Source organism: Mus musculus, chromosome 5, assembly GCF_000001635.26.
Source record: "Mus musculus strain C57BL/6J chromosome 5, GRCm38.p6 C57BL/6J".
Classification (NCBI taxonomy): domain Eukaryota; kingdom Metazoa; phylum Chordata; class Mammalia; order Rodentia; family Muridae; genus Mus; species Mus musculus.
In genome coordinates, this window is record NC_000071.6 from 35,935,854 (window position 1) to 35,963,756 (window position 27,903).

General features: G+C 48.9%; 1 protein-coding gene across 4 annotated transcripts in view; it reads left to right on the forward strand.

Moving 5' to 3' along the window:
• The window catches only part of Afap1 (actin filament associated protein 1), a 110,605-nt gene that overhangs the window by 42,535 nt on the left and 40,167 nt on the right, over positions 1 to 27,903 (forward strand). For 2 of the 4 annotated variants that reach the window (NM_027373.2, XM_006504098.3), the window contains exons 3-8: positions 185 to 279; positions 9,335 to 9,443; positions 12,182 to 12,393; positions 15,002 to 15,181; positions 25,893 to 25,994; positions 26,352 to 26,433. In NM_027373.2, the coding sequence (NP_081649.1) occupies positions 185 to 279; positions 9,335 to 9,443; positions 12,182 to 12,393; positions 15,002 to 15,181; positions 25,893 to 25,994; positions 26,352 to 26,433 (780 nt within the window). The remainder of the gene's footprint in view (positions 1 to 184; positions 280 to 9,334; positions 9,444 to 12,181; positions 12,394 to 15,001; positions 15,182 to 25,892; positions 25,995 to 26,351; positions 26,434 to 27,903) is intronic. The other 2 variants (XM_030254799.1, XM_030254800.1) reach the window with 1 other exon arrangement.

Genomic DNA, 27,903 nt, shown 5'->3' on the forward strand with positions numbered 1-27,903 from the left:
TTCACAGTTAAGCAGAGAACCATGATGCCCCCTCCCACCACCCCCCACCCCCACCCCCCATTTGCGGGATTGCTGTAAAGGATCAGAGAGGATAAATATTTGCGCCATTCTCCAGAGGGCTCAGGAAAGGCCACTCCTGGTCTCCTCCTCACCCAGATCTGTGGTTTTGCTTAATTCCCTACAGGCTTTGAAGTGAAGGACCATGCTCAGAAGGCAGAGGCCAACAACCTGCCGGCACCACCCCAGATGCCTCTGCCGGAGATCCCTCAGCCATGGCTGGTGAGTTGGCATCCACCCACTACCCCTCACTGCTAACCGGAGGTCTGGGCTACTCACGTTCCTGTCAGACCTGTGATGGAAGGCAGGGGTGAAAGGCTTCTCTCTGCCTGACGTGCTCCCTGGAGTGTGCTCCTAGGGTCCCGAAGCTGCTGAAAACAGAAGGAGCTCAAGTTTCTCTGTAGAGTCCTGGAAATGCAGGTTCTTGGAAATCTGTTAGGACAGGTGACGGGGAGTCCGCGGTCAGAGTCTTGTCCAAGGAGTCTGAGGACTCTACTTGCTTGTGACCTCTGATATTCATTGCTGTGTTCAAGGGTGGATTTTTTTCTCTCTCAAGAGAGAAAGAATGTGCACATTACAGAAATGTACGTTTCAGTTGAGTTGATGTATTTCAAGTGGGCTCAGGGGTCTCTTTTTGCTGTCTTTTTCAACTGGAGATGCCCCGAATGCCATTGCTAACCCCCTTCAGCTCTTCCTGTATCTTCATAGCGTGCAGCTTGCTCTACCAGGAGAACTGGCTTTCACTCAGATGAGGGTAAAACCATCCCTCGGCTACTCTTTCCTCATTTGCTTTGTCAGGTTGGGGTCTGAACCGGAAGAGGCAGGGTTATGCCCCATCTGTCTCCGCAGCCCTGTGTGTTCTCGTGCTGTGGCCCCCTCGTCCATGGTGCCTCTTGCAGAGCACTGCACCGTTCTCAGACTTTACTTTGTTCTGTTGGGACAGACATTGAAAAGGCTCAGTCTGCGATTGCGCAGAGGGAGATGTTAGCGGCAGTAACGAGTACTAATAATAAAGCCATAATTATAACAGTGCGTTGTAGTAAAAGGGATTTCAAGCTTGGTGCTTATTTATAGAACTTTCCACATAATGCTTTTGATTGACTAGAGACAACGAAGACTGTAGAATGTGATAGCCACAGATGGGGGGCGTAGGGGGGGACAGCTGTTATTTTATGTAATCCTCATGGTGTGGCTTTTAAAAACCGTTGAACACTTTATAGCCGAGGTTCTCAGCCTGTAGGTCAAGACTCCTGGGGAGTGTCAAACGACCCTTTCACAGGGGTCATCTAAGACCGTCAGAAAATACAGCTATATTATAATTTATGGTAGTACCAGATTACAGTTATTTGTTTGTTTGTTTGTTTGTTTGTTTTGGCTTTGTTTTTTGTTTTTGTTTTTGTTTTGGAAACAGGGTTTCTCTGTATAACCCTGGCTGTCCTGGAACTCACTTTGTAGACCAGGCTGGCCTCGAACTCAGAAATCTGCCTGCCTCTGCCTCCCAAGTGCTGGGATTAAAGGCGTGCGCCACCACTGCCCAGCCATAAATTTATTTTTAATCATTGGTTTCTTTTCTTTTCTGGTTGTAGAAACTGTTTATTATTATTATTATTATTATTATTATTATTATTATTATTATATCACTTGCTTTTCTTAGCTACATGAAATCATATTCCAAAAGTATTTCATTCAGCAACATTAGTACTTTCTACTGGAAAATTGATTTTCCAAAATATGGACTGGATGGAAATCATCCATTATTTCCTGGTTTAAATGGATTACTCTAGACTAGTCTTGAACCCATGGTATTTTGTGGCAGACCAACATTTATTTGGTACCTTCTATTCCATCATCAACATGCTGTATCTTGGGAGTGTCTCAGGATTCAGGGGGAGGAATGGATACCTAGAAGCGGGGGTGGGGGTGGAGGTTGTAGGGATTATGTGGCTCCAGCCTCCAGCTGGTCTTTCCTCCTGTGTACATCCTGCAGGGCCACCTGGAGGGACAGAGGTGCCCTTTTGGATGCCAGTTTCAGAATAAGAGTCCTCACTTTGTCCCATTGCATTTCTGTGGACTTTCCTTCCTATCTAGTTCACCCAATGACAAGTTAGTCAATACTTAGAGAAGAGCCTGCGGGCTATGAGCATATAACATTGTGCGGCCACCAATCTGGTCATTTTGCAGAGGGACTGGAGGATAACTGGCAACATATGACAGTTCAACAATTGGCCAAGCTACTCTACTACATTTTCATGAGGGCTTTTTGAGGGTAGTGGGGAGATAGGTCTCTCTGTATGTAGTCTAGGTTGACTTGGAATTAATTGTATATGCCAGGCTGGACTGGAATTTGTAATCCTCCTGCCTCTTCCCCCCCAGTTCTGGGATCACAGATGTACTCTGTCATGCCTGTCTTTCTCAGGGTTTTTAGTGAAGACTGAGTTTGTCAAGTGAGCTGGTGAGTCTGTAAATTCGGGTCAGTTTGCCTTTGGCCTGGCTTTTGGCCATTGATTTTGAAGGCTGACTTTATGGCGAGTTTGCTTCTTGTAAGGATGGATTGGGAAGGAGACCACACTGGGCAGAGGGACCCCCAAATGAAGGCACAAACCCAAGAGTGAGCCAGATGTACCCAGAACCACGTGAGTGGTAGATCCAAATCCTAGGATTTGGGTGGGTCATGCCCAGAGGAGGGGGCAGTGCTGGGCAGGCTGATGGGTGGGAACTGTGAGCCTGTCATGAAAAAAAAAAACATGGCATCAGTCCTAGTTTGCTTTCGGTTGTGGTGATAAACACAACGGCTGATTTAGTGGGGGAAGGGTTTCTCTGGCTTATGTGTCCTGCTCACTGATGGGAAAAAAAAAAAAAGAACAAAAATCACAGCACAGCGTCTGTGACTTATAACAGCTACAATTATTTTCCATGTTTGCAAACTGATTCTGTGCTCTGGTTTTTGTCTTTTTGTGGCTTATAGCATCGAATACCGCCTTCTGTCTGTTGCTATAAATACTTGTTGCTGTGATAAAAATGACCATGTTGCTTTTCGGGAAGAACCTGGAAGGCTTTGGAATTTTCTGCTGGAAAGCCATTGGATGCTCTGAGCTTACTGGGTCATTCCTGCCAGGGCTTAGACGGTGGGAGAATTAGGACAGTGGAGATTCCAGCTGTGTTTCAGAGACAAGCAATTACTTGATCAGGAATTGGTTCAGGGGCCAGTGGAGTGATATTTTGACTAAGAATCTGTGTGTGTTGATCATGCTGGGGCTGAAGAAGGAGCAGGAAGGCAGTCTCTACTCTCCCCAGTGATGGGCTGGAATCTGGAGTTGAGCCAAATGGAAACCCTTTCTTCTCTAGATTATTATTTTATCAGGATAGTTTAACCACAGCAACAGAAGTGAAACTCATTACTGCTTAAGATCATTTAAATAAGAATTATCTGTTTATTCCTTTTGGTTGTTCTAGTACACCAGCTTTCTGAAGTTATATCTCTTGTCATTTTTCAAGTAAATTAAAATTAAAGCATTTGAAGATGGCTTTATGTGTCCTTCCTTCCTTCTTTCCTTCCTTCCTTCCTTCCTTCCTTCCTTCCTTCCTTCCTTCCTCCCTCCCTCACTCCCTCCCTCCCTCCCTCCCTCCCTCCCTCCCTTCCTTCCTTCCTTCCTTTTCAGACAGGCTCACAATATAGACCAGGCTGGCCTTAAGCTCACAGAAATCCGCCTGCCTCTGCCTCTCCAGTGCTGGGATTAAAAGTGTGTGCTGCCACCACACCCAGCTTCTTTGTTTTGTTTTGTTTTGTTTTGTTTTGTTTTGTTTTGTTTTGTTTTACATTGCTTACTAATGGCGGCCAAGGGTTAGCTTTGTGACATAGATGCTGCTCTCAGAAACCAAGGGAATGTTCGACTCTTCTCAAATTGCCCCCAAGTGAACATGCCTGCTGCCAGGGTGGGCTGTGTGAACTGGAGATTTGTGCACGCCGACCATGCTTCCTCAGCTAGTGCTAATGTTCCTGAGGGATTGGGGGTTGTGAGGTGGGGGTGGGGACGTGGGAAGCTCTGTGAGCACCAGGCAGTGTGCAGCATGCTTGGCCCTCATGCCGTCCCCCTCAGGGGGGCTACAGACCAAAGCAGACATAGGTGTAACAGAACCAGTTCTGTGGAGAGCTGGGCTGTCTGGACAGCTCTTGGGTTTGTTTCTCACTGAGGCCTACAGCTCTTGAGCTAGTTGTACTTGGTTTGTAGAGAGAGCTGAGAGGTTTGGACTAGTGGGCACTTCACTGGAAGTGGATTCCCCACGTGTGCGGATGTTGACTGACTTCTGCTTCAGTTCTTCACGACAACCCCGGCTCAGTGCCTGTCTGTGGGGTGGGGTGGGCTGGTGGTGTCTGTTATTTGGATGAGAATGTTCCCCCAAGCTGGTTAATGTTTTCCTGACGTAAAGAGACACCACCACCATGACAACCCCACTCCTTCCTGGCAAGTCTTAACTTACCAGTCTCTGGCTTACAGTTCAGAGGTTTAGACCATTTTTGTCCTAATAGGACGCATGGTGCCACACAGGCAGACGTGGTGCTGGAGAGGTAGCTAAGAGAAACCCTGTCTCGAAAAACAAACAAACAAACAAACAAAAAACCAGCAAAAAAAAAAAGAGTTCTAAATATGGATTGGCAGAAGAGAGTGAGAGCCATTGGGTCTGCCTTGAGTCACACCTACTCAATGACCAAGCATTCTAATCTATGGACTTATAGGGCCATTCCTATTCAAACCACCACAGCTCTGATATTTGAAGACAATGTCTCCAGTTGGGGGTGCTGTTTGGGGAGGCTTGGTTGGGGACATCCTTGCTAAAGGAAATGTGTCACTGAGTGTGGGCTTTGAGAGCTTATAACCTGACTCACAGAGATCCACCTTCCCCTGCCTGAGGTTGTCACCACACCCTGCTTTCTCAGCCATTCTTAAGTGTGCAGTTGGTTGCTGAATCCCCGTGGCACCCTTATTTTGTCTGACAGATGGGATTAGAGAACGCGTTGTTATGATGTGTTAGAGTTAGGCCTTGGCAGTCAGAGTCAGGCCTGGAGCTACTGATTCTGTGTGTGGACACATAGATTCTCTGTGTGACCTTACCATCCCCTACCTCTCTTGTCTTTCCAGCGTCTCAGCATGCCATCTCCATGTGGTCTGGTGGCATCTTTCCTTTGCATTCAACCTGTGGAATTTTAGGCATGCACCTGGATCCCATGCCTTCAGTCTCCTCTGCTTTTCTACTCGGATGCTACCTCCTAATGGCTCTGCTTCTGCACTGTCATAGGTTAAGGCTGAGAAAGCATAAGAAAATGCGTGCTGGGTCTTGCTGGGTAGTCACTGTTGCATGCAGATCAGAGAGTGGGCGGACTGGTGAACTCTGTCTAAGGACTGTCTGTCAAGACTAGAATTCTTGGTGTTAGGATGCAATCTATCTATCTATCTATCTATCTATCTATCTATCTATCTATCTATCTATCTACTGATCTACCAATCTATCAATCTATTGATCTATCTTCAGTTTTATAGCCCATGGGAGAAAATTCCTGGACTCTAATCCCCTTGGCCGGGGAAACTCAGACTTTGACATGTTTCTCTGTGCTGCCAAGCATCCCTGCTGCTGGTGTGGGGCAGATCTCCCCAGAACTCTGATTTTCTTATTTCAGATTGGATAATTGTTGTCTGTTATTCTATAAATACATTGATTTTTTTTTTTGAGCCAGGAAAGCAATATGGATGCATCCCTGGATGTGTAGAATTGGAGTCAGAACGTGGTTTCTCAGCTATAGTCAGTTTGGGGGCTTCTCCAGTGTTTCTTATGCAAAGACTTCTGTGATGTGTGAGGTCATGTCATAGACAGGGGGATGGTGGGGGAGGGAGAGCTCCAGCTCTGAGAAGTGTTTGGGTGTAATGGTGTTGTGTAAGATGGGGGTGGGGAGGTATGCCTCTCCTTAGGAAGCAGGAGGTCTGGATGTGGTGATATGGACTCTGTAGCCCCCTCCCTACTCCCACAGCCCTTCTCTGCTTAACATCACAATGATGATACCGAGGGGCTCATCCACCTGTAACTCTAGCTCAGGGTCCGATGTCCTGTTCTCTCTGCAGGCACTGACATTTATAACACATACAGGTGTGCATGTGTGCACATATGCGCATGCGCTCACACTATCAAAAAACAATTTTTTTTTTTAAAAGTGGTAGTATTAAAAATGTAAGCTATGCAGATATAGGTAGGAAAGGCAACTTTGTGCTAACACTTTTGGTAAGCAGTCAGCTTTAGCAGAGACACTCAAGAAATCTAGACAGAGGTTGGGGCCGCAGTGTTCTTTCACTTAGTGGTGCTGACTAGGGTTTTTTTAAAGTCAGCAGCTCCAGGCTGTGCTGCTGTGTGTGGCAGCACATCTGAGCATTCTTGTTTTTTTTAAACATTAATTTCTTCCTTTTTTTTTGTTTTTTTTTTGAGACAGGGTTTCTCTGTATAGCCCTGGCTGTCCTGGAACTCACTTTGTAGACCCAGCTGGCCTTGAACTCAGAAATCCGCCTACATCTGCCTCCCGAGTGCTAGCCCGGCTAAAACATTAATTTCTATTTATTATTATTTTTGTGTGTGAGTGTGGCAGAGGTACCACAGCATGCATGGGGGAAGTCAGAGGACAAGGTCTCTCCTCTGGGGATCCGGGGATCACACTCAGGCAGTCGGACTTGCACAGTGGCCTGGTTAGGGTTTTGTTGTTGTTGTTAACTTGAAGATCAGCTTGTAGGCAGGCCTCCTTGACTGATGATGGAAGTGGATGATCTCAGCCTACACCGTACACCGGTGCCACTCCTGGGTAGGAGGACCTGAGAAGGATAAAGCAGGCTGAGCAAGCCTGCAAGCCACCTTCCTCCGGGGCCTTTGCAGGGGGGGGGGGGGTTGTGTTAGCTGCTGCCCCCAGGCTCCCGCCCCGCCTTTTCTTCCTGGTGAACTGTAGGCTGTGGATAGAATCAGCAACCTCTCAGAGTTGCTTTTGGCCATGGTGATTATCGCACAGCAGAAAGCAGACCAAGATGCCTCCCAGGCCCTTCTACCTGCTGGGCCAGCTTGCTGGCCAGTTCTTCTGACGCTTGTTTATATTTTCCCAGAAACTTTTGCTGAGTTTCTTGAGTTTTTTTTTTTTTTTCTCCTCATCTGCCCAAAGGACCTTCCTGTTGTGCTTGTAGAGATGAAACCCTGAGGTCTGCAGGCTATGTCCTTGCTGGCTTGACTGTGTCTGTTCACAAACCCCTCAGTACACACTAGCCTTTTCCCCTCTTCCCTATTCGCAGCTCCCCGGAGGGAGGCCTGACCTGGATACAGACAGAGACTTAGCTCCAGTCCAAGGCGTGAGCAGTCAGTTTTCCGGCACTCAGAGGAAGGGGGAATCCCTGCTTTCTCATATACCTTCAAGCACTCAGTGAATCAAATGGCTCCCCCTGAAGCAGCCTCCGATTCCAGGCTGGATGTTTAGTGTCACCCGGTGCCAAGCACAGCATATCAGGTCTCTTCTTAGGACAGGAGAGCCTTGGCTGAGCCAGCATGGGCCCTGGGGCAGCTTTAGAGGACATCCCCTCCAGTGAGTGCTGGCTGCCTACAAAGCTGGTCCTTTATCATGTAGGAGGATGGCGACCACCAGGGGACTAGGTACATGCATAGGAGGGAATGGAAGCTGGTTTCTGCAGGGAACAGGCCTGGGCAGTTGGGTAATAGCATTCCGCTAGCTGAACTGGGATTCAAGCCTCTCCCCAGCTGCAGGAGGAGGAAGCAGAGTGGGTGTGCAATGGCCCTTAGTCACTCACAAAGGACTTCTTGGACTCAGAGTTAGGGAAAATGACGGAGTCACATTCTGGAGGATTTGCAGAAGGATAAACACAAAGGCCATGATGTCAGTGGAGCAGTGTTCGGGCAGGATGGAGCTTGTCACTTCTACCCTGTCACTTCCTGGTTATTTACAGAATCTAGATAGTGTGAATTCGCTATGCACAGAGGGGGAGAGATCATTAAAGAAGGTCTTTAATAGATGCCGGGATGTCTGGAAACCCAACCATGGCAGGAACAAGTCTGATTTTGAGCAGCGTGCTTTAGATTCTGGGCCTTGCTCTCTGCGCCTGTATGGTATGAGGCTATCCATGCTAGCCTTCCCGCAGGGCTCCCATGATACATTGCCAGGCAAGGAGCAGGGGCCCTGGTGCATCAGACCTCATTCCCTTCATCCTTTTCTAGTGGCAGAGGACCAGCAAGGACAATCACCGGCAGGGTCCCACAGATGTCAGAGAAGAGGCTGGCATGGACTAGTTGTCAGGAAAGTTCAGTAAGAGGAGACCTGAGCTGCATCTTGCAGGCTGGTAGGATCTGGTTTGGTCTGAGGCTAAGGCACTGCTACCTCTAATGGTTGCTGCACAGCCTGTGTTTGTAGGGAATTCTGATGGAATGGCTTAAGAGCAGACCCTGCTTCCAAAGAGTGGCAGGCCAGGATGGCTCATGGACCCTACTGCTCAGCCCAACACTGAGAGGGAATACACACACTTTTTCTGTTCTTGGTGCTGCCTGTAGGGGCGCTTGGCCATGGAGTGTGTTGGGGCGGGAGGGGGGGGGCAGTTCTTAGGGTTTTACTGTTGTGAACAGACACCGTGACCAAGGCAAATCTTATAAAAACATTTAATTGGGGCTGGCTTACAGGTTCAGAGGTTAAGTCCATTATCATCAAGGTGGGAGCATGGCAGTATCCATTCAGACATGGCGCAGGCAGAGCTGAGAGTTCTACGTCTTCATTCAAAGACTTCTAGTGGAAGACTGACTTCCAGGCAACTAGGGTGAGGATCTTATGCTCACACCCACAGTGACACACCTATTCCAACCAGGTCACACCTATTCCAACAAGGCCACACCTCCAGATGGTGCCACTCCCTGGTCCAAGGATATACAAACCATCACAGGGGGTCACTATGAGGATGAAGAGGAACACATAGACCCTGTCTCTGCTGGAGATGGGGCTCAGGAGGAGATGCAAGTCAGCCCAGATGGACTGGGGGGGAGAGGTTTCTAATGGCTCAGAGTGTGAGCCAAATAGTAGGTGAGATGCCCATGTGTGAAGGTGCGACTCCCTAACAGGTACCAGTAGGAGCTGAGTGATCTATGACCAGCCAGGGTGAGGCTGAGGGATGGACATGAGCAGAGAACGTGGTCCAGGTCCTGGTGACTTTGAGTCTCTAGCAGCCACTCTAATCTAGCACGGTTTTCCTTTCGCCTTCAGCCTCCTGACAGCGGGCCTCCGCCTTTACCAACGTCCTCTCTCCCAGAGGGTTACTATGAGGAAGCCGTGCCGCTGAGCCCTGGGAAAGCTCCAGAGTACATCACCTCAAGTGAGTGGCAGCTGCCCACATCAGGGTGGTTCCTTCATTCTCAGGAATGGTGGTGAGCCAAGGCACTGGTGTGGAGGAGGCAGGGCTAAACATCACCACAGAAATGTAGGAGCAATGTGTCTGGGATCTAAGGAAGGCATTTAATACAGGAGGGGTCTGGGGAAAGGCTGAGACCCCCAGAGTCCTTTCTTCCAGCTTCTGTTGAGTCGGGTTCAGAGGTACCTGGAGCCACAGAGCCAGGTGTGGGTAAATGATGTGATTCTCTGAGGTCGGGAGAGAAACTGTTCTGTAGTTCATTGGTGCACGCTCTACCCTGTCCCCTCCTGGCCTCTACAGAGCACAGTCCTGCAGGTTGAGGTTTCTGCAGAAATGCCTGTTGGGTGCAGGCTTCTCTTCTGTGAAGAGGGCAGGCTTCACTGAACAGTTTCTGCTGAAGTCATGATCCACCAGCTCCCGGTGCCGACCTCAGAAATCCTTCTTTTAAACTGAGATGCACACTGATGCCCAGGACCTCCTCTTACTGCCCCTGGGATTCAGATTCATTACTGATGCTATTCTGTCCCCTGAGTGTCAGGCCCTTTCACCTCTCAGCAGGATGTCACGTCAAGCTGTGGAATCCTGTGTTTCTGTGCTCAGCTCTGAAACTCCTCTCATTGTCAAGTACTTTCTCATTAAAAAGAGTGTCGTGGAAAAAGTGTCACTGTAGGACACTTGTTCTCCAGTCTGATGATCTGAATTGGTTCACCAGGACCCACATAGTGGAAAGAGCGAATCAACCCCCCAAGCTGTCCTCTAACCTCCACGCATGTACCACGACACACGTGCCTCCGCAAAATAGTTGTTTAAAGCGTTGTAAGTGTCAGTCTTTGTGACAGGCTGCTAGGGCAGAGTAGAGCACGGGCTAACAGTGCTATCCACTCCCCTGTGATGCTCACCGGCTTCCATACCATTGCCAACACCGAGTGTCCACATGCTCTGGAAGCTGGTTTCCCAGAGTGCATTGGCTTATAGCACTTTTCTTAGACCTGTGGCGGGCTGCCAGCATCTTCTCCAGGGGCCAGGTGACAATCTCCTTCTCCCAGGGTCTGGCATTTCTGGCTCTTAGGTCCCTGTTTGACAGCATGAGCCTCTCTGATGGTATGCTCCCCCCATCTGCCCCTCCAGTCAGAGCCTGCCTTCTGTCTTTGCCTTGCTGTATGGTATCCACACAGCCATAGGCTTTGGGGCCCTGGAACCATGTGTGACTTAATTCCTTCATGAAAATGAAGGTTGAAAAGTTCCTTTGAGGCTGCCATGTAAAGAGGGGGTGTTAGGCAGATGCAGACACTGGGATAGCCACGTGCTGGTGTGTAGGAGGGGAGAGGAGAAAGAGAGGCTGCTGATCTGAAGATGGCAGGAGCCTGGCCTGACTGACAAGTTATTCTACTGCAACCTCCTGTCTGCATCCTCAGCACTTCAGACTGGCAGCTCTCACACTCTCAGGTTACCACTGCCTCAAGTGCTCTGTCTGTTACTTCTCTTCCCAGCCACCCCAGGCCTGAATGTGCCATTGTCCCTCTGAAGGATCCTTCCCTGACAGTGCACTGGCCATGTTCCTGCAATAGGAGCTTTGCTAGGTGCTGGCTGGGAGAGCTACCACATACAACAGGATGCTCTCTTCCCAGGGTTCCCAGCTTGGCGTAAAGAGCTGACCTGTGCACACAGTGAGGAGTCTGTTGGAGTGTGTACAGTGTGTCACAAGGGCCTATGACACAGTGTGCTGTTGGCCTGCTCAGGCTGCTGCCTCAAATCACTCTCAGCTCAGAGGCTGGAATGCTGAAATTCTTGGGCCATGCTAGAGTTATCGTACCAGTGCTTTATCTTACAGATGGCCTGTCTTAGAGGTGTGCCTTCTGGACATGTCCTCACCCCCTCCCTTCTTCCCCCCTCTTTCCTCTTGTCCCTTTCTCTCACCACTCCCATTGGATTAGGACTCTACCTTATGGTCGTATTGGTAACAGATTTCATCTGAATCGTAATCCAAAAGCTCCATCAGATGCAGTCATGTTAGCCTAAAGACCTCACTCAGCATGAGAGTCTCAGGGAATCTTGAGCCCATGGTACTGGCCAGAGGGAGCCATAGCTTAATGCTAGACATGAACACACATTATCCCAGGAGAGAGGAGGGAGATGGGGCAGCTCGGGTGTGTACAGAGAGCCCAGAGGAAGAGGGAGCAGGCTATGTGTGGAGAAAGTGTAAGAACTGGGGTGTCCTTGAGTGAGATTTGTTCTGTTAGAGAGATGGGACCAGTCCTGCCCAGATCCAAGGCAAGCCAGTGGGAAGAGGTGGCCTCTGGTGGATCCCAAGTGTACTGAAGGGTCTGTGGGTGGTAGTGTCAACAAGAAGACTGGGGTGGGGGTGGATTTAATCAAGGCCAGATAAAGAGGAGCAGAGGACTCTTCACGGACATGGTTCCCGAGTGACCACCCAAGGCAGGGCACAGTTAATGCTGCCATTGGGGTGACATCATCCTGTTGATGTGAACGAATCTAGAGATTTAAAAAAAAATGAATCTCAATGTTTTAGTCGTTGCATTTGAAGCATTTTGATGTGTTCTCAGTGCCTGACTTGTGCAAGTTTTATCCCCAGTGCCAGGGCGGAAGCCCTTTCTCACTGAAGCCTACGGTGGCTGGAAATAAGGCCAGGTGAGGTGAGCTGGAGGGTCGGCCTCTCACCTCTACCCTTTTCTCCTCCACAGATTATGACTCTGATGCCATGAGCAGTTCCTATGAGTCATATGATGAAGAGGAAGAGGACGGGAAGGGGAAGAAAACTCGGCATCAGTGGCCGTCAGAGGAGGCCTCTATGGACCTGGTGAAAGACGCCAAGATCTGTGCCTTCCTGCTGCGCAAGAAACGCTTTGGCCAGTGGACCAAGCTGCTCTGCGTCATCAAAGACACCAAGCTGCTGGTGAGGAGCCCAGTGGGGCTGTGCCGCCATTGGCAGTCCGAAGTACAGGACCACAACTGGTACATGCAGACGCTACCACAGGGGAGGCAAGCGACGGCCCAGCCCAGCTCAGCCCAGCCCGCTGGCACCTCTTCAGGGAGGGCTCATGGTTCCCCCACACCCAAGTCCTTCCACCCCGCGGGGCCTGTGGCTTGTGTCAGTGGAAATGAGCAGTGTTGAGACTTGCCAGAAACTGCAAGATAGACTTTCTCATTTGTAGCGAGTCAGTAAATTCCTCCCAGCCAGGTCACAGCAGAGGCCGGAGCCTGTGGAGGCGCCTAGGGGAGGGCAGAGGGAAAGGACATTCTTTTGGAAAGTCAAAAGCTTTCCAAAAAGAAGGGTGGGTTTTTTTGTTTTGTTTTGTTTTGTTTTGGAGGCAAAACAGGAAGGTGGAGTACATCCAGAAGCAGGGCGTAGAAGATTCAGGACTCTGGCTACAGGTGCTGTCCCCTTGGGGGTTCCAAGGAGAGGAGCCTTGGAGGCGGCATTCCTGCCCCCAGTCCCCCCAGCTCCCAAGGCCACTTCCGGTAAAAACCAAGGCTGGTCACTGGGTCAGGAGTTTTACTGTCTGCTTTTTGCCTTTTGTCTTTCAAATTAACCTCAGGAAGCAATTGCTCAAAAGTGAGTCCTTAAAGGAGAAAATCTGGGTTTCTCCTTTCCCCACGTGATGGAGCAGATAACACTGTAAGAGAGACCATGGCCCCCAGTGAATTATGGGAGTCTTGCTCGCATTGGCTCTTAGATCACTGGATGTGCTTCTTCTTCTTCTTCTTCTTCTTCTTCTTCTTCTTCTTCTTCTTCTTCTTCTTCTTCTTCTTCTTCTTCTTCTTTTTTTTTTTGTTCAGCCTTTTTAAACGAAGTGCATATTTTTTCCACATGTGTGGCCTGAATTTCTTCCAAATATAGAATATGCCAAAAATGATGCCATTGGGGATTTTAAAGCATGAAAAATATTAACATAGCCCTTCTTTATAATCTGATGCAATCGCTGCAAGATGGTGATATGCTATATGCAGTGATTTAAAATGTACTCCACACTCATGAGAAAGAGCCGTTTTATTTCCAGTGCAGACAGCGGGAGGGCTGATGCAGAGTCAGCAGTTTGGGGCCCAGGTTCCTGGCCCCACACCCGTTGGTCCTCTTCCTCCTCTCTTGCTTTTCTCTGCAGTGAGAGCCCTCTCCCTGCTCTATGATGGTGAGAGCTTTCATAGCTTTCATAGAGCCTACCTTTAAATTGTTGAAGGAATAAATGGAAAATGAGGGAAAACATCATGTAAGACAAAATGCAAGGTGAAACTTGGCCTTTTATTTGATTTTGGCTTTGTTATGACAGAATCTTGCTAGATAGCTCAGGTTAGCCTCAAATTCACTATGTAGCCCAGGCTAGTCTTGAGCTCTGAATCCTTTCTCTTCCATCTCCTGAATGATGAGATTATGAGCAAGTACTACACACATTTGGCTTAAAGTAGTAGTAGTAGTAATTGTTGTTTTGTTTGTTTGTTTGTTGTTGTGCTGTGTGTATGTATGTATGTATGTGTGTGTATGTATGTATGTGTGTGTGTATGTATGTATATGTATGTATGTATGTATTTTTATGTATATGTGTGTATGCATTATCTTCCTTCATAATTAACCCATGATCAACTACTCAGATGAGAGAAAGCATACTTTTCTTTCCTGGAACACCTTGCCTGGCCTCCCCCTGTGGGTGTCACGCTACCTACTCTATTGACTCCATCTCTAGACCTTTTATTTCCATGCCCAGGCAATTCCAGACCTACCCAGTCACCCCCAGACACTCTGCCCACTCACTGAAGTATCTGTCTCCTAGCTGGTGGGTATCACTGGAAGAGCCTCTCCACTGGATGGACTCTGAGGCCAAGTCACCTTTCTTCCTGGGGTCTGCCTGTACCTAGTGCTGAGGGAGTCAAGGGGCAGAGCCAGCGGGCTTCCAGCTCCAGGGCCCTGGGCTCTCTATGAATTTCGCTTGAACTGAGTCCTGCCTGGTCTTCCTTCCTCAGGCTCTTTGCAGCAGCCTTGGGGGACTCCTGTTTGGAGGTGGCCTGGGCTTGCCTCCCAGGATCTCCAGACAGTACTAGCATTCCAGGTGGTTGTGAGCCAACTGCTGTGGGTGCTGGGGACAGGGCTTAGGCTCGCTACAAGGGCAGTGCGCACTTTTAAGTGCTGAGCCATTTCTCCAGCACCAAGTGTCGTTATCATTACCTAGTCTGCCCACAGTAGCTCTATGCAGTTGCAACAGATCTAGTAACCCTTTCATGTATGTTATATTCACATGAACTGTGCTCCAATAGAACACAGGACAGATCAGTGCCTGCTCAGTCGAGTCTTAGACATTCCATATGCCTCAGCCGACTTAGCATACACCTGTGTGTGGCAGATGTGGAAGGAGTGTGGGTAGGCAGCAGACGGTGTCACACCTGTTCGCTGGCTGCTGAGCCACCCCCCCCCAAAGCCTGGCTAGCACTAGAGGTTTGGTTATGCTGGGTTTCATCATTGTTTCTGGTCGCACTTCCTCAAGGCATTAATTGGTCTGTTGTGTTCCCCGCAGTGCTATAAAAGTTCCAAGGACCAGCAGCCTCAGATGGAGCTGCCGCTGCAGGGCTGCAGTATCACATACATCCCGAGAGACAGCAAGAAGAAGAAACACGAGCTGAAAATCACCCAGCAAGGCACAGACCCTCTGGTTCTAGCTGTTCAGAGCAAGGAACAGGCTGAGCAGTGGTTGAAGGTAGGACATCTGACATGACTCTGAGACACACTTCCAGACTCATTTAATTGATAAGTTGTCTAAAACCCAGACAGATCAATGAATCTAGGAGTTTTATCTTTTTTTAATAATTGAGTTACATGTTAATTTTGCCCTGCCCCCATACACACATGCATACACAGACATGCACGCACACATGACATGACTGGCATGTGGAGGTCAGCAGACACCTTGTGAAAACTGGCTCTCTATTCCCCCACCCATGGTGTAGGCCTCTGGGATTAAACCTAACTTGTCAGACTTGGTAGTAAATGCCTTTACCTACTGAGACATCCTTTCATTGTTGTTGTTTGTTTTGAAGCTTTGGTTGTGAGTTTTAGCCTTGAACAATAGAGCTCTCTCTCCAGTCCTTGTTTATTTTTGATACTGAGCACTCATTGCTAGAATTTCACTCACCTGACTTCCAGCTGCAGGCAACTGTCTGTCCCCGGAAGCTGTCCGTCTGCCCTGTGGTTGTAGTTGTTATTGTTCTTAGTATTGCTTTGATCCCTCCTCCATTTCCAGAAACAATATTTAGATGTGAGACCTTCTCACTTTGTGCTGTTGCCCTTCTTCCCCTTTGGTCTGGCTTCTTTCTTTCTCGGTCCCCTCCAGTTCCCCGTGTCGTCCTCGTTTCTGATTTGTTTGGTCCCTCTGCTGCTGTGTTCTAATTTTGGCTTTGGGATCCATCTTATTCTGCCCAGGCTGCTCCCCAAGATGCCCCAGGTGGGGTGGCCTTGAAAAGCAGCAGTTTATTTCTGAGCTCTGGAGGCTGGAAATTGCAAGTCAGGGTGCCTGGGGATTTGGTCTCTGATGAGATGTCCTCACTGTCCTCCTGTGTAAAGAGGGTGGTGGCCACCTGCAGTCTCTTTTATGCAGGCACTGATAGCAGACAGTAGGGCTCTACCCTGTGACCTCATCACAGCTCAAGTGTTGGACCTCCTACTGTGACTGTGTTGGAGCTGAGGGGCCCATAGTTTTAAGCCCTAGAATTTCTAGATGTTTCTTTTTTAATCTGGAATTGTCTCTTTTACAGGTTTAAATTTCTCATAAAATACTGGTCTAGCTTTTACCTCTGAACAGGACAGGTATGGTGACTCTGACCCTGATTTTGACCTGAACAGGAAGAGCATGGTGGCTCTGACCCTGAGTTTTGCTGGAGCTTGGAACTTACTCTCTTGTCTATTGTGTTTGTTCGACACCCATGCTGGTCATGGTATTTGGAAAGAAAATACATTGAAATAATTCTTACAGCAACAATATTGGGTATAGCTCACATAACCACAAATACAATTCTATGATGCTTTTGGGTTTCCACGGCTCTTGGAAGTAATTCTGTAACTATAGCTGCTCCTCCTGCCTTTTGGAAGAAGCTGTGCGTGGTGTCTGCTCATCTTCCCAAGGTTTTAGTTCACGACGTCCTGCAGTGAGGGCAGGGCTGGAAGAAGATGCCATCTACTTGGGCATCTATGACCATGGTGTCTGTGACTTGCAGTTTATGGGCCACTCCTTCACTGCTGTAACAAAACAACCTGGCCAAAGGGACTTAGGGAAGGAAGGGCCTGTCTCAGCTCACTGTTTGAAATTCTCCTTGGTGGTGAGGGTGGGGCGATGGGCATGAGGTGCGCCTGTAGCCAGGAAGCAAAGAGGTGTGTTGGTTGGAGCTCAGTCCACTTCTGCTTCATCAGCCAGGCCTTCAGCACATTTAGAGTGAGTCCCCCCTCTTCAGCTAAGCCTCTCTGGAAACATCCCACACAGATGCCCACAGTTGTGTCCCAGCTGATTGTAAAATCTGGCAAGGTGAACTGTCATCCACTGTATCTGGGGAACCGTGAACCTCGATTCCCCATGGCCCCCAGGAGCACACAGTCAGACTCCAGGCCCACAATGATGCTTTGTGGGCCGCCCAGAGAACCACACAGAGGTGGCCTGTTCCACTCTGTCAGCAGCGGCTGTGGTGTCAGCAGTGGCCTGTGGCTTGCCTGAAATTGTGACATTCAGGCTGGGGAGGATTTTTTTTCTGGGTTCCTCCCATGTAAGCCTCAGGCTCCGGAATCTCTTCTGGGAGTTTGTGAGAAGGAGAGCCTCACTGTGCTGCAGGCTGATCCATATCAATGCAGGCCCTCCAGAGCCTTTGAGGTTTACAGAGGCATGGGCGTCTGATTGACTCATGCTGCCTCTGTGTATGTGCATGTGCGTGTGCGTGTGCATGTGTGTGTGTGCCTGTATGTGTGAGAGAGATATACACAGAGACAGGGAGGGAGGGAGAGAAGAGAAGAGAAGAGAGAGAGAGAGAGAGAGAGAGAGAGAGAGAGAGAGAGAGAGAGAGAAATGCACACACATATGGCGGCAGCAGAGGACAATCTCAGATGCTGTTCCTGTTCCTCAGGTGCCATCTGCCTCACTTTTCTGAGACAGGGCCTCCTCCTTGCCACTGCCCTAGCTCACAGAGATAGTTAGGCTGGCTGGCCAGTGAGCCTCAGGGATCCATCTCACTGCCTCCCCAGAGCTGGGGTTACAAGCACACGATGTTGCACCCAGCTTTTTTTATGTGGGTCCTCACCCTTCTCACCCCAGACACTCGTGCTTCCTCATCCTGACACTGCTTGTAGTTTCATTTGATGCCCAAGAGGTCGAGTCTTAGGCCATTGTGTAGCTCATTGTGATGATCTACCGTGGTCCATCTAGGCATCAAGGTCGGTTTTCTGGCTTGATGGAGGCTTCGCTTTTGAGTGATGGACAGCTGGCCCTTCCCTCTTTTTATCCTTCCTCCTGTAATTTGTTTTTTAAAACTAATTTTTAAAACCTTTTTATTGGTTCTTTGTGAACCTCGTATCATGCTCCCCAGTCCGCCTCATCGCTCCCTCTACCCCCTCCTGTGGTCTTAGCCTGTCCGTTCACTAAAGGAGAGAGGGGGCAGTTGTGCAGTGGGCGGCCTTCCTGGTGGCTCTTTCTTTCTCTGGGTTCCTCTCCTGGCTGCCTGGACTCTCCTTCCATGCTTGGTGTTCTCTGTTCCTTAAGGAGCGCTGGGTAGGAATGGCTTGAACCATGGTGGCTCCCGCTCACCCTCTGGTCTGCAGCGTGCTAAACTCCCAGCTCCCTTCTAACTGCTTCACATCTGACATGAAGTCACTCCGAGGCCTTGAGCAGCTGGCGAACAGACCAGAGAAACAACACGTTTCAAGATGCTGATGGACTGAAATGACCTCATATCCTCCCTCCCCCCTGTGCGAGCTACTTGCAAACAGAGGCGCTTAGCTAATTACAGCATGACGACTCCACTCATGAATGGTAGTTAATTGCGAGGAGTTTAATTTTAGTGTATTTCTTACAAGGGATGTAAATGATACCAGGCGAGAGAGATCTTTTTCTGAGGAGTTTGAATTGATTGCTCTGTTTTAATGTTTGCTCTTTTACTCCTGCAGTAGCAGAGCTTGAGGAGGTCTACCCATGAAAGTCAAAATGATTACCCAGCACTCAGCCCTAAGGAGTGCTCCCCCCAAACTCAGGGAGCATTGTGGAGGAGTGGGTGGGAAGACTGGATAATCCAGAAGTAGGGTGGGGGGCTCACAAGGCCCCACTCCCCCTTGAGGGATTATAGTTAAGGTCTGCCCATGGGAAGGGTGTGGTACCGAACTCTTTTTTTTCTGAGGATCTTTAAGCAGTTAATGGTTGCCCCAGGAGGGAGGGACATTTTCTTCAGTGATGAGCCACTGGTCCCATGCCTCTGCGCCTGTGAGTCACTATGCAAGCTTCTGTAACTAACCCTGATAAAACTCACTAGGTCCCAAGGTAAAAAACAGATGTGGGGCAAGTTAGGAAGAGAAGGGCCAGCTGGGGAGGGGAAGAGGAGGCAACAGGGTGACTATGGCAAAAATTATCTACATGTGTGACACGCGCTCACTAAGAAATCTATTGTGTATCATTAACATTAATATATGCTAATGAGTCAATGACAAAAAGGTATCAGCCATAGGATCCTAATTGTCTCAGCCTAGCAGAGCCTAAGATAGTCTAGCTCCTTCCACATCCACCACTGGACAAGTTACTTTATCAGAACCGTGATTTTAACTATTGTAATTATTATTATTATATTGTGTGTGTTCATATGTGGTGGTGGGCATGCTGAAGGGCAGAGGACAACGTAATTTCTCTTCTTCCACTGTGGGACCCTGGGCTTGAACCCAGTTTGTCAGGTCTGTACAGTGGGTGCTTTTCCCTGCCGAGCTGCAGAGGGGCTGGAGGTTTTAAAAACACGACTCTGAATCATTCGTATTTGTTGGGAACCTGAAAGACTTTATTTATTTATTTATTTTTGCTTTGTATTTTTCTAAATGCTGCCCTATGCTGATAGGATTGAGACATGCCCTTGCTAACTCTCCCTGCTCAGGGAACTTCTGTTTTGGTGTCTAGAACCACGAACTCCTGATTCTCTTGAAGGGACAAGGAGAAGCGGAGGGGGATGGGATGATGGGTATGAGCCTCCATCCTTCATTTCCTTTTACATCATAGAAGTGGGTGTTTTGTTGTTTTAACAGGGGAGGGGCTGGAGAGATGGCTCGGTTAGGCGTGTACGCTGCTCTGGCAGAGGACCCAGGTTCAGCTGGAAGCACCTATATACGTGGCTCACAGCTGCCTGTAACTCCAGCTCCATTGGGAAATGACACCTTTGACCTCCACAGACCTCTGCACTCACATGCATACACACACACAGGCACACACAATACATACAAGTAAGATAAACTAAGTCTTTTTTTAAAATTAAATAGAAAAAATTGAAAGCCCATTTCCTCTAGCACAGGCCTTCTGAAAATGGACTTCCAGGAAGTGTAGAACCACCATCTTACTCTGCTTTCTGAGAAGCCAGGCCTGCCCACCGCCATGGTTCTCGGGTTTGGTGTCACTGTCACTGGAATGTTTAAGTGGCTTCCAGCGGATGATGGTGCAGTACTGGTGCAGAGGGGGCAGCCTTCTTGGTCTTTGTCTGTCATCTATCCAATGCCATCTATCCAAAAGACGCTGTCTTTCGTTGGCTTGAAGCACTTGGGCCAGCTCTTCACCCCTGTGGCCCTCTGGCTGCATGCTCTTTGTGGCGTGTCCTCTCCACTTTGGGAGCTCTGGTCCAGCGTGCCCTCATGTGCACTTTAATCTTGGTTTCCATTCTAGAACTTTCTGGTTGTCCTTTGTCATCATGTCTGTCTGAAATCCCATCAGTCTGTCCACCACCCTCCACTTCATTGGCTGTTTAATATATATAACAGGCATCTCTGTTACAGCTGTTTTAGTGTCTGGTCATTCAGCACTGGGGTCATCTTTGTATTGCTTCTGAATTTGCCCCAGGAGTCTGCACAGGCTTTGGGATGTGTGGGAGGAAACCACAGAGACTACCCTCTGCTATTTCCCAAGAGCCAGGTGTAGCCCTGTTCCCAACAGTCCCTCGTTGTTAGGCACCATAGACTGTGGCCATGTTGCTTTGCTTCATATTACTCCTGCCTTCAGAATGGGTGCTGTGTTTTCACAGGAGTATGGCAGGGGACCAGAAAGCTGGCAAGAGGCCTGAGGTCTCCATGGACAGTGGACCAGGTGGCCAGCTTTCTGAAGCAGCCTAGGGATCTCTTTAGGTCTAGCCTGCCAGACTCTCTGTTCTGGGCTCAGCCTCCGCTCTCTCGAGACTATGGTATCCCTTTGACCCTGGAAGCTGGAACCTTCCTGATGGGCACTTGCCGTGCAACTGAACTTCCTTGGCAAAGCAGACACCTTGTGCTGGATGAAGTGCTCCTCATCTCGGGACCCTGTCTCCTCCCTGCCTGCCTTTCAGCCTCCTTATCACCTCCAAAATGATGGGAGGGCTGAGGGGTGAGAACTGGCTCCTGCAGGCCCTCGGACACCTAAGTTTTGTTTGGCTACTCTGTCATCTCTGGCTCCATTTGTGGCCAGCCAAGAGGGCAGCTGTGGAGAGCCTCTTTTCTCCAGGCAGGGGGAGCCCTTTTCTCCCAAGGCCCCTTCATCTTTAGGGTTCCCTTCTCTGTGGCTTCTCAGCATCTCCACACTCAGATGACTTTGAAAAGTGCTACGACTTTGCTTTTGGGTTTTCGGTTTCTCCAGCTTGTTTTGTGTTGTCAGGGTGGTGGTTTGATGTGCTGTTCTGTGTGGTGACAGTGAGATACCACGTGCCCTGTTCATTGTCTCGGCAGAAGGTCTTGGTTTTGTCAGTTATGTAATAAACTTTGGGCTCAGCTGATTTTTCTACAATATGACTTTCTGCTTTATTATTTTAGTTTTAAAAATTCTTTTTTTTTTTTAAAGACAGTGTCTTAATAAGTAACCCTGGTGCCCCAGGAACCCAGGGCATTGAGTTCAGGTCTCATATATGCTAGGGACACTCTTCTGCTGAGTGATCTCATTGTCACTGTGAGTCGCTAAGGAAGTGCTTTTCCACTCTCTACTGGGAATTGTTTTATAAATAAAGGCAAGTATCTCATCACCGAAGACTACTGTTATCAAGGCTTGTTTAGGGTTTATGATCCAGCCGTAGATATTTAGAAATAGTTTTAATAGAACAATTAAAAATCCTTCAGTTAGAACTCACTTACCCTTGCAAAGCAGGATATACACAAGGCAGCATTTGACCAGCATGCAATGCTATTTGCCCTTCTGCCAAAAGTACCCACCAGAGCCATGAATGTGTCTTGTCTGCCTGTTACATCCACTACCCTCAGCCCTTGCCAGAAGCCCGTCTCTATGCGTGCATGCATGTGTCTATCCACATGAATGTTCATGTGTGTACAGAAGCTGCAGACATGAGCCTCTCTGCAGAGGTCAAACACAAGACACGAGCTAGCATTCCCAGAAGCAGTGTGATCAGGTTTCCATAAAAATGTGCAGAGACTGTGCTTCTGGGGTGGAGGGCTTAAGTTAAAAGCAAACAAAAATGCCACAGAGTATTTGGTTGTGTGGAGGAGTCGTGAGTTTTCAATTCCAATGTCATTCTTTTAAGTGCACTTTGACCTTCTCACACTATACTTTACATAGACATATACCTCGAGTGGCAGGGCCTTCCTTTATCATTTTGGAATGGACCCTGCAGGTGCCTTTGGGAGATGCAGAGGTCAGTGAACGAAGCAGCCTGATTTCTTCCACTAGTGAGACCACCTGGGCTCACTGTCCCACAGGGTGCTTTGTCTGTGGTCTGGACAGGGAAAGACAGTCTCACAATGCCAAGGTGACTTCTCTGCTCTTGGCCTGTCCCAGGTGGGTGTCTGGGTCTCTCTGGGTTGCCTCGTGCCCATCCCAGCACTGCACAACACATGGCTCTGATCCACAAGGGAGCTGAGTTCTAGGTGAGAGAGAAGTGAGTCACCAGAGAAGCAAGTATGGCCCCCTGAGTGTTGCAAGTGTGTGAGGTAAACTCCTGGGAGCTTCGGAAGAGGCTGTCATGAGCGAGCTCTGATGGCCAGGTGTCATCTTCTCCCTCCAGAAGGCCTGGTCTGGGAAGAAAGAGGTGTGCATATGCCCGGTGCCATTCTTCTCTATGCTTTTGTGATTTGTGTCATCGGTGCAGAGGATTTGGCCACATGGCTTTTACTTAATCCTGTCTCTTTTCTATGTTTTTATTGGCTCAGTTAAAAAAAAATATTTATAGAAAATCTCAAGGCCAGTTTGTCCTTGTTGTATATTTTTCCGTTTCATAAAGACCTGCAAAAGATGTTGCTGCTGGGCATAGTGGCACACACCGTTAATGGCACCTCTGCATGTGGGAAGCAGAGGAAGTTATGCATCTCTGTGAGGATGAGCTGTGCTCAGTCAAGAGAACACAATGCCCTCCAGGGGGCAGTATACCCAGAGCCAAACAGGCTGGAGGCACACAGAGGCACACACACACAGAGGCACACACACACACACACACACACACACACACACACACACAGAGAGAGGCAGACAGGCAGACAGACACACATACAGGGCCACACAGACAAACACACATGCACAGAGTCACACAGACAGGCAGACACACACACACACACAAACGCACTGACATACAGACACACAGACAAATAGACAAAGTCAAAAGTCAGGCAGATATACACTGACATACAGACACACAGACAGACACATACATATGCAGGGCCACACAGACAAACACACATACACAGAGTCACATAGACAGGCAGACACACACACAAACACACTGACATACACACACACACACACACACACACACACACACAGAGTCAGGCAGACAGACAGACACACACAGGGCCACACAGACAAACACACATGCACAGAGTCACATAGACAGGCAGACACACACACAAACACACTGACATACATACACACACACACACACACACACACAGAGTCAGGCAGACAGACAGACACACACAGGGCCACACAGACAAACACACATGCACAGAGTCACACAGACAGGCAGACACACATACAAACACACTGACATACAGACACACAGACAAATAGACAAAGTCAAAAGACAGGCAGATATACACTGACATACAGACACACAGACAGACACATACATATGCAGGGCCACACAGACAAACACACATACACAGAGTCACATAGACAGGCAGACACACACACAAACACACTGACATACACACACACACACACACACACACACACACACACACACACACACAGAGTCAGGCAGACAGACAGACACACACAGGGCCACACAGACAAACACACATGCACAGAGTCACATAGACAGGCAGACACACACACAAACACACTGACATACATACACACACACACACACACACACACACACACACACAGAGTCAGGCAGACAGACAGACACACACAGGGCCACACAGACAAACACACATGCACAGAGTCACACAGACAGGCAGACACACATACAAACACACTGACATACAGACACACAGACAAATAGACAAAGTCAAAAGACAGGCAGATATACACTGACATACAGACACACAGACAGACACATACATATGCAGGGCCACACAGACAAACACACATACACAGAGTCACATAGACACGCAGACACACACACACAAACGCACTGACATATGGACACACAGACAGACACATACACACACAGGGCCACACAGACATACATGCACAGAGTCACACAGACAGGCAGGCACACACACAAACACACTGACATACACACACACACACACACACACACGCAGACACACACACACACACACACACACACACACACACACACACACACACTGGCAGACATGTGCACATACACACACAGCACCTGCCTCCACCAGGGCTGGTAGGAATAAGTGCAACCACACGACCACATGCTTCCCCCAAGGCCAGGGAACAGCAAAGGGAAGGAAGACAGCTAAGCTTCCCCAGACCACGCCTTTGCAGCCACGGTTTGGAGCGCGGGCTTTGGTAAGAATGAAGACCTCATCAAGTTCACGGTTGTGTGTGTAATGGCAGCCAATTTTCTTAGTTAAAGCTACAATTACAAGCTGAGGTTCCCGGAGGCCTGGTGCAGGAGAAGTGTGGGCTGGGGCGCTTCGTGGTTGCCCACCACAGGGGTGCCCACCACGGCCTTTCTCAGTGGCATCGGGTGTTGCTTTATGGAGTTTAGCTAAAGTGTGTAAGTCTTTGTAAGAGGCTCTGCCTTGCTCAGGTGGTGAGCCGGGGAGCTGGACTTGAACCACAGGAGCTCAGAACTCCCCTGCTCCAAGTGTGTTTCTTTCCCAGAGAAAGGATAGTCCTGCTCTTTCTTATTTATTTATTTATTTATTTATTTATTTATTTATTTACAGTTCTAAGGGTGGGAAGTCCCTGATCCAGGTGCTGGCTGACTGAGGAAGCTGTGATGGCCTGTGCTCCCCCTGGCAGATAGTTCTTAGTCGCTGTGTCCGATACACACAGGGCATGGGAGCTCTCTGAGGTCTGAGCCATTCACAGAGGCTTAGCTCCCCTGTCCCTGTTATCTTCTAACCCGCCCCACCCCCAATTCCAAGGCTGCTGCTGTGGGGTTTAATTTTCAACATGAATTTGGAGGAACAGAAGCATCTAGAACATGATATTTGTGTTCCTTGGAGAAGGAGGAGGCTCAGGTCAGAACAGTTCATTATTCTGCCAAGGTGAAAGCCAGGCAGCAGAGCCATTAGCCCTGGTTGTGGAGCCCCTCCCTCCTCATGCTGTAGTCGTCCTGCTCATCTGTCTCTCCTTACAATGACCAAGTTCAGTCTCCCCCTCAGACCCAAGAGGGCCGTGTGACTGGGCCCCTACACCTGTCGTCCAGTTTCTTCTTCCCTGCCCTGTTCTCCCCAGCCACACAACACTCTAGGGGCTCCTTAAACACTTGTCACCTGCTGCAGGGCCTTTGCACCACTGTCCCCTCTGCCTAAAAGCCTTTCTGTCCTCAGTTCACGTGGCCCTCAGCTAACATAGCCCGTGTGTCATCCTGGCACAGTGCCCTGGCTCTGCAGTAGCTAACAATTTCCTGTGAAAGGAGTACTTTTTATTCTTATAGCTCCGTCATCTGTCAGACATCACCTTCCTGAGAAAAGGTTTATTTTTTTATTTAATTTTTAATTATGTGTATGTGCTGTTGACCCCTCGAGTTCTCCTGCCACACCGTAGGCGTCTGTCTGCCCACATAGGACTACACCCATCACCTGGATCCCCCTGCCTCTGGTCAGGCTCAGACTGTGTCTCACTTCCTCAGGTAATCAAAGAAGCCTACAGTGGCTGTAGCGGGCCCGTGGATCCGGAATGTTCTCCACCACCCAGCACCAGCGCCCCCGTGAACAAGGCAGAACTGGAGAAGGTGAGGGACGCCAGTTCTCACTCAGCTCTTTGTCTCCTTCATGGTGTCTCCTCCCCTGTGCATACAGATGAACTATATGTATTTATGGGGAATTGTTGAGACATTTCAGTGCATGTGTTCAGTTTATTGTCTAGCCAGGGTGTCCCTCATGCCTGCCACCTCAGACCTCAATCCTTTCATCTGGAATTGCCAGTTTAATAACGTTCTGTGAGAGCCGTAGCACTTCTTCTGCGGAGTGTTGAGCACTCTCTCAGCCCATGCACCCTTTAACTTTGGAGATAACATTTCGCTTTCCACTGTACCTCACCAGGTCTGCATGACCACTGTGGGAATAATGTGATCCTTATGTCCTTATAGAAATTGTCTTCAGAGAGGCCCAGCTCTGATGGAGAAGGTGGTGTGGAAAACGGAGTCACCACGTGTAATGGAAAAGAACAAGGTGAGACTCTAACACGTGCCAAGAATATCTGAAGTCACAAATCGGGTTGCTGTGCTAGGTGTGACTGTGTGGGAAACCTCTGTGCTTTGGCCGTGCAGGTGCCACTGCCCTCTGTCCCCAAGGACACAAGGAAGGCCTCTTCATTTGCAGCAGCCTAGACCCTTCCTTTCTTCCCAGCTTCATTTAAATTATTGTTAAACCATAAAAAAAGTACATATGCCACAGACTTTATAATCCTCGACCGTCTCAAAGTGTTCTGTAGACATTAACTATACACATACAGAGCTGTGTAGCCATCACTTGCATCTGTCTCTGGAACTTTCTGTCTTCACAAATCAAAACCTAGTTTTCATGAAACCTAAGTCCCTCATCCCCTCCTTAGCCCTGGCAATCAGTGTTCTGCTTTCTGTCTCTCTGCATTCTACACGCTGGGGGCCTCATGCAAGTGCAGTGCTGTGCTACTTGTCCGGTGGCAGCTGGCTCATTTCACCCGGTATGATGTCTTCAAGGTTCATCCATATTGTACTGTGTGTCAGCCTTTCCTTCCTTTTCAAGACTGAATAACATTCCATTCTATGGGCCACTTCTTACCCATTCATCTGCCAGTGAGTGGTACTTGTGTTGCTTCTAGCCATTGGCTATTGATAGCAGAACAGCTTTGAACATGGATGTGCAGGGTTATAGTCTTGTTTTTAAACTTGACTTTATAGCAAGGCAGATGATGTTCAGTAAAACCTGCCAACTTTGACTTAACTGATCTATGAACTTTAATATACCCCTACAGCGAGTCACCATCACCACAAGAGACAGCCTGCATGTCTGTCACCCCACTGTTCCTTCACATTCCTCTTTGTCACTGCTGCCCCAAGCTACCCCAGGTAGCCGCTGCTGTTTCCAGCTTGCACTTGGGATCTGGGGTGCATTGCCTATTGGGAGTTTCCTTTCTGTATCTCAGTGCACCTTGACTTGCAGTGTGAGAGCCGCTGCTCAGCCTTCCCTGTGGAGATAAACTCTGCTGGTCACCCACTGGCCAATGCCAGGACACACAGTGGCTGGGGACATTCTGACTCCCGGGTAGGACTTTGCATGGACATGTGACTCCATGTCTCCCAGGAACCTAACCAGAAGTGGGGTTGCAAGGTTGAACCTTCTCGTAGGATCGCTGCCCCTGGCTGGCCTGCAGTCTTTCCCTGGTATTGCACAGATGTGTGATGGTGTGCAGCTGTGGCCTCCCCAGTGGGTGAGGTAGACATTCTCTGGTAGAATGTCTCCTCAGATACTTTGCCCATATTTCTGTGGAGTTGTTATTGAGCTTTTGGAGGCCTCTGCATACTCTTCCTGTGTGCCATTTATAAAATGTGTTTCCTATGGACTGTCCCCATCTGTGTGGCTGGACATTTTACTCCTGAGTGTGTGTTGAAGTGCAGGTAGGTGGAGGGAGCTGGAGCTCTGTGGACCTAAGTGCTTGTG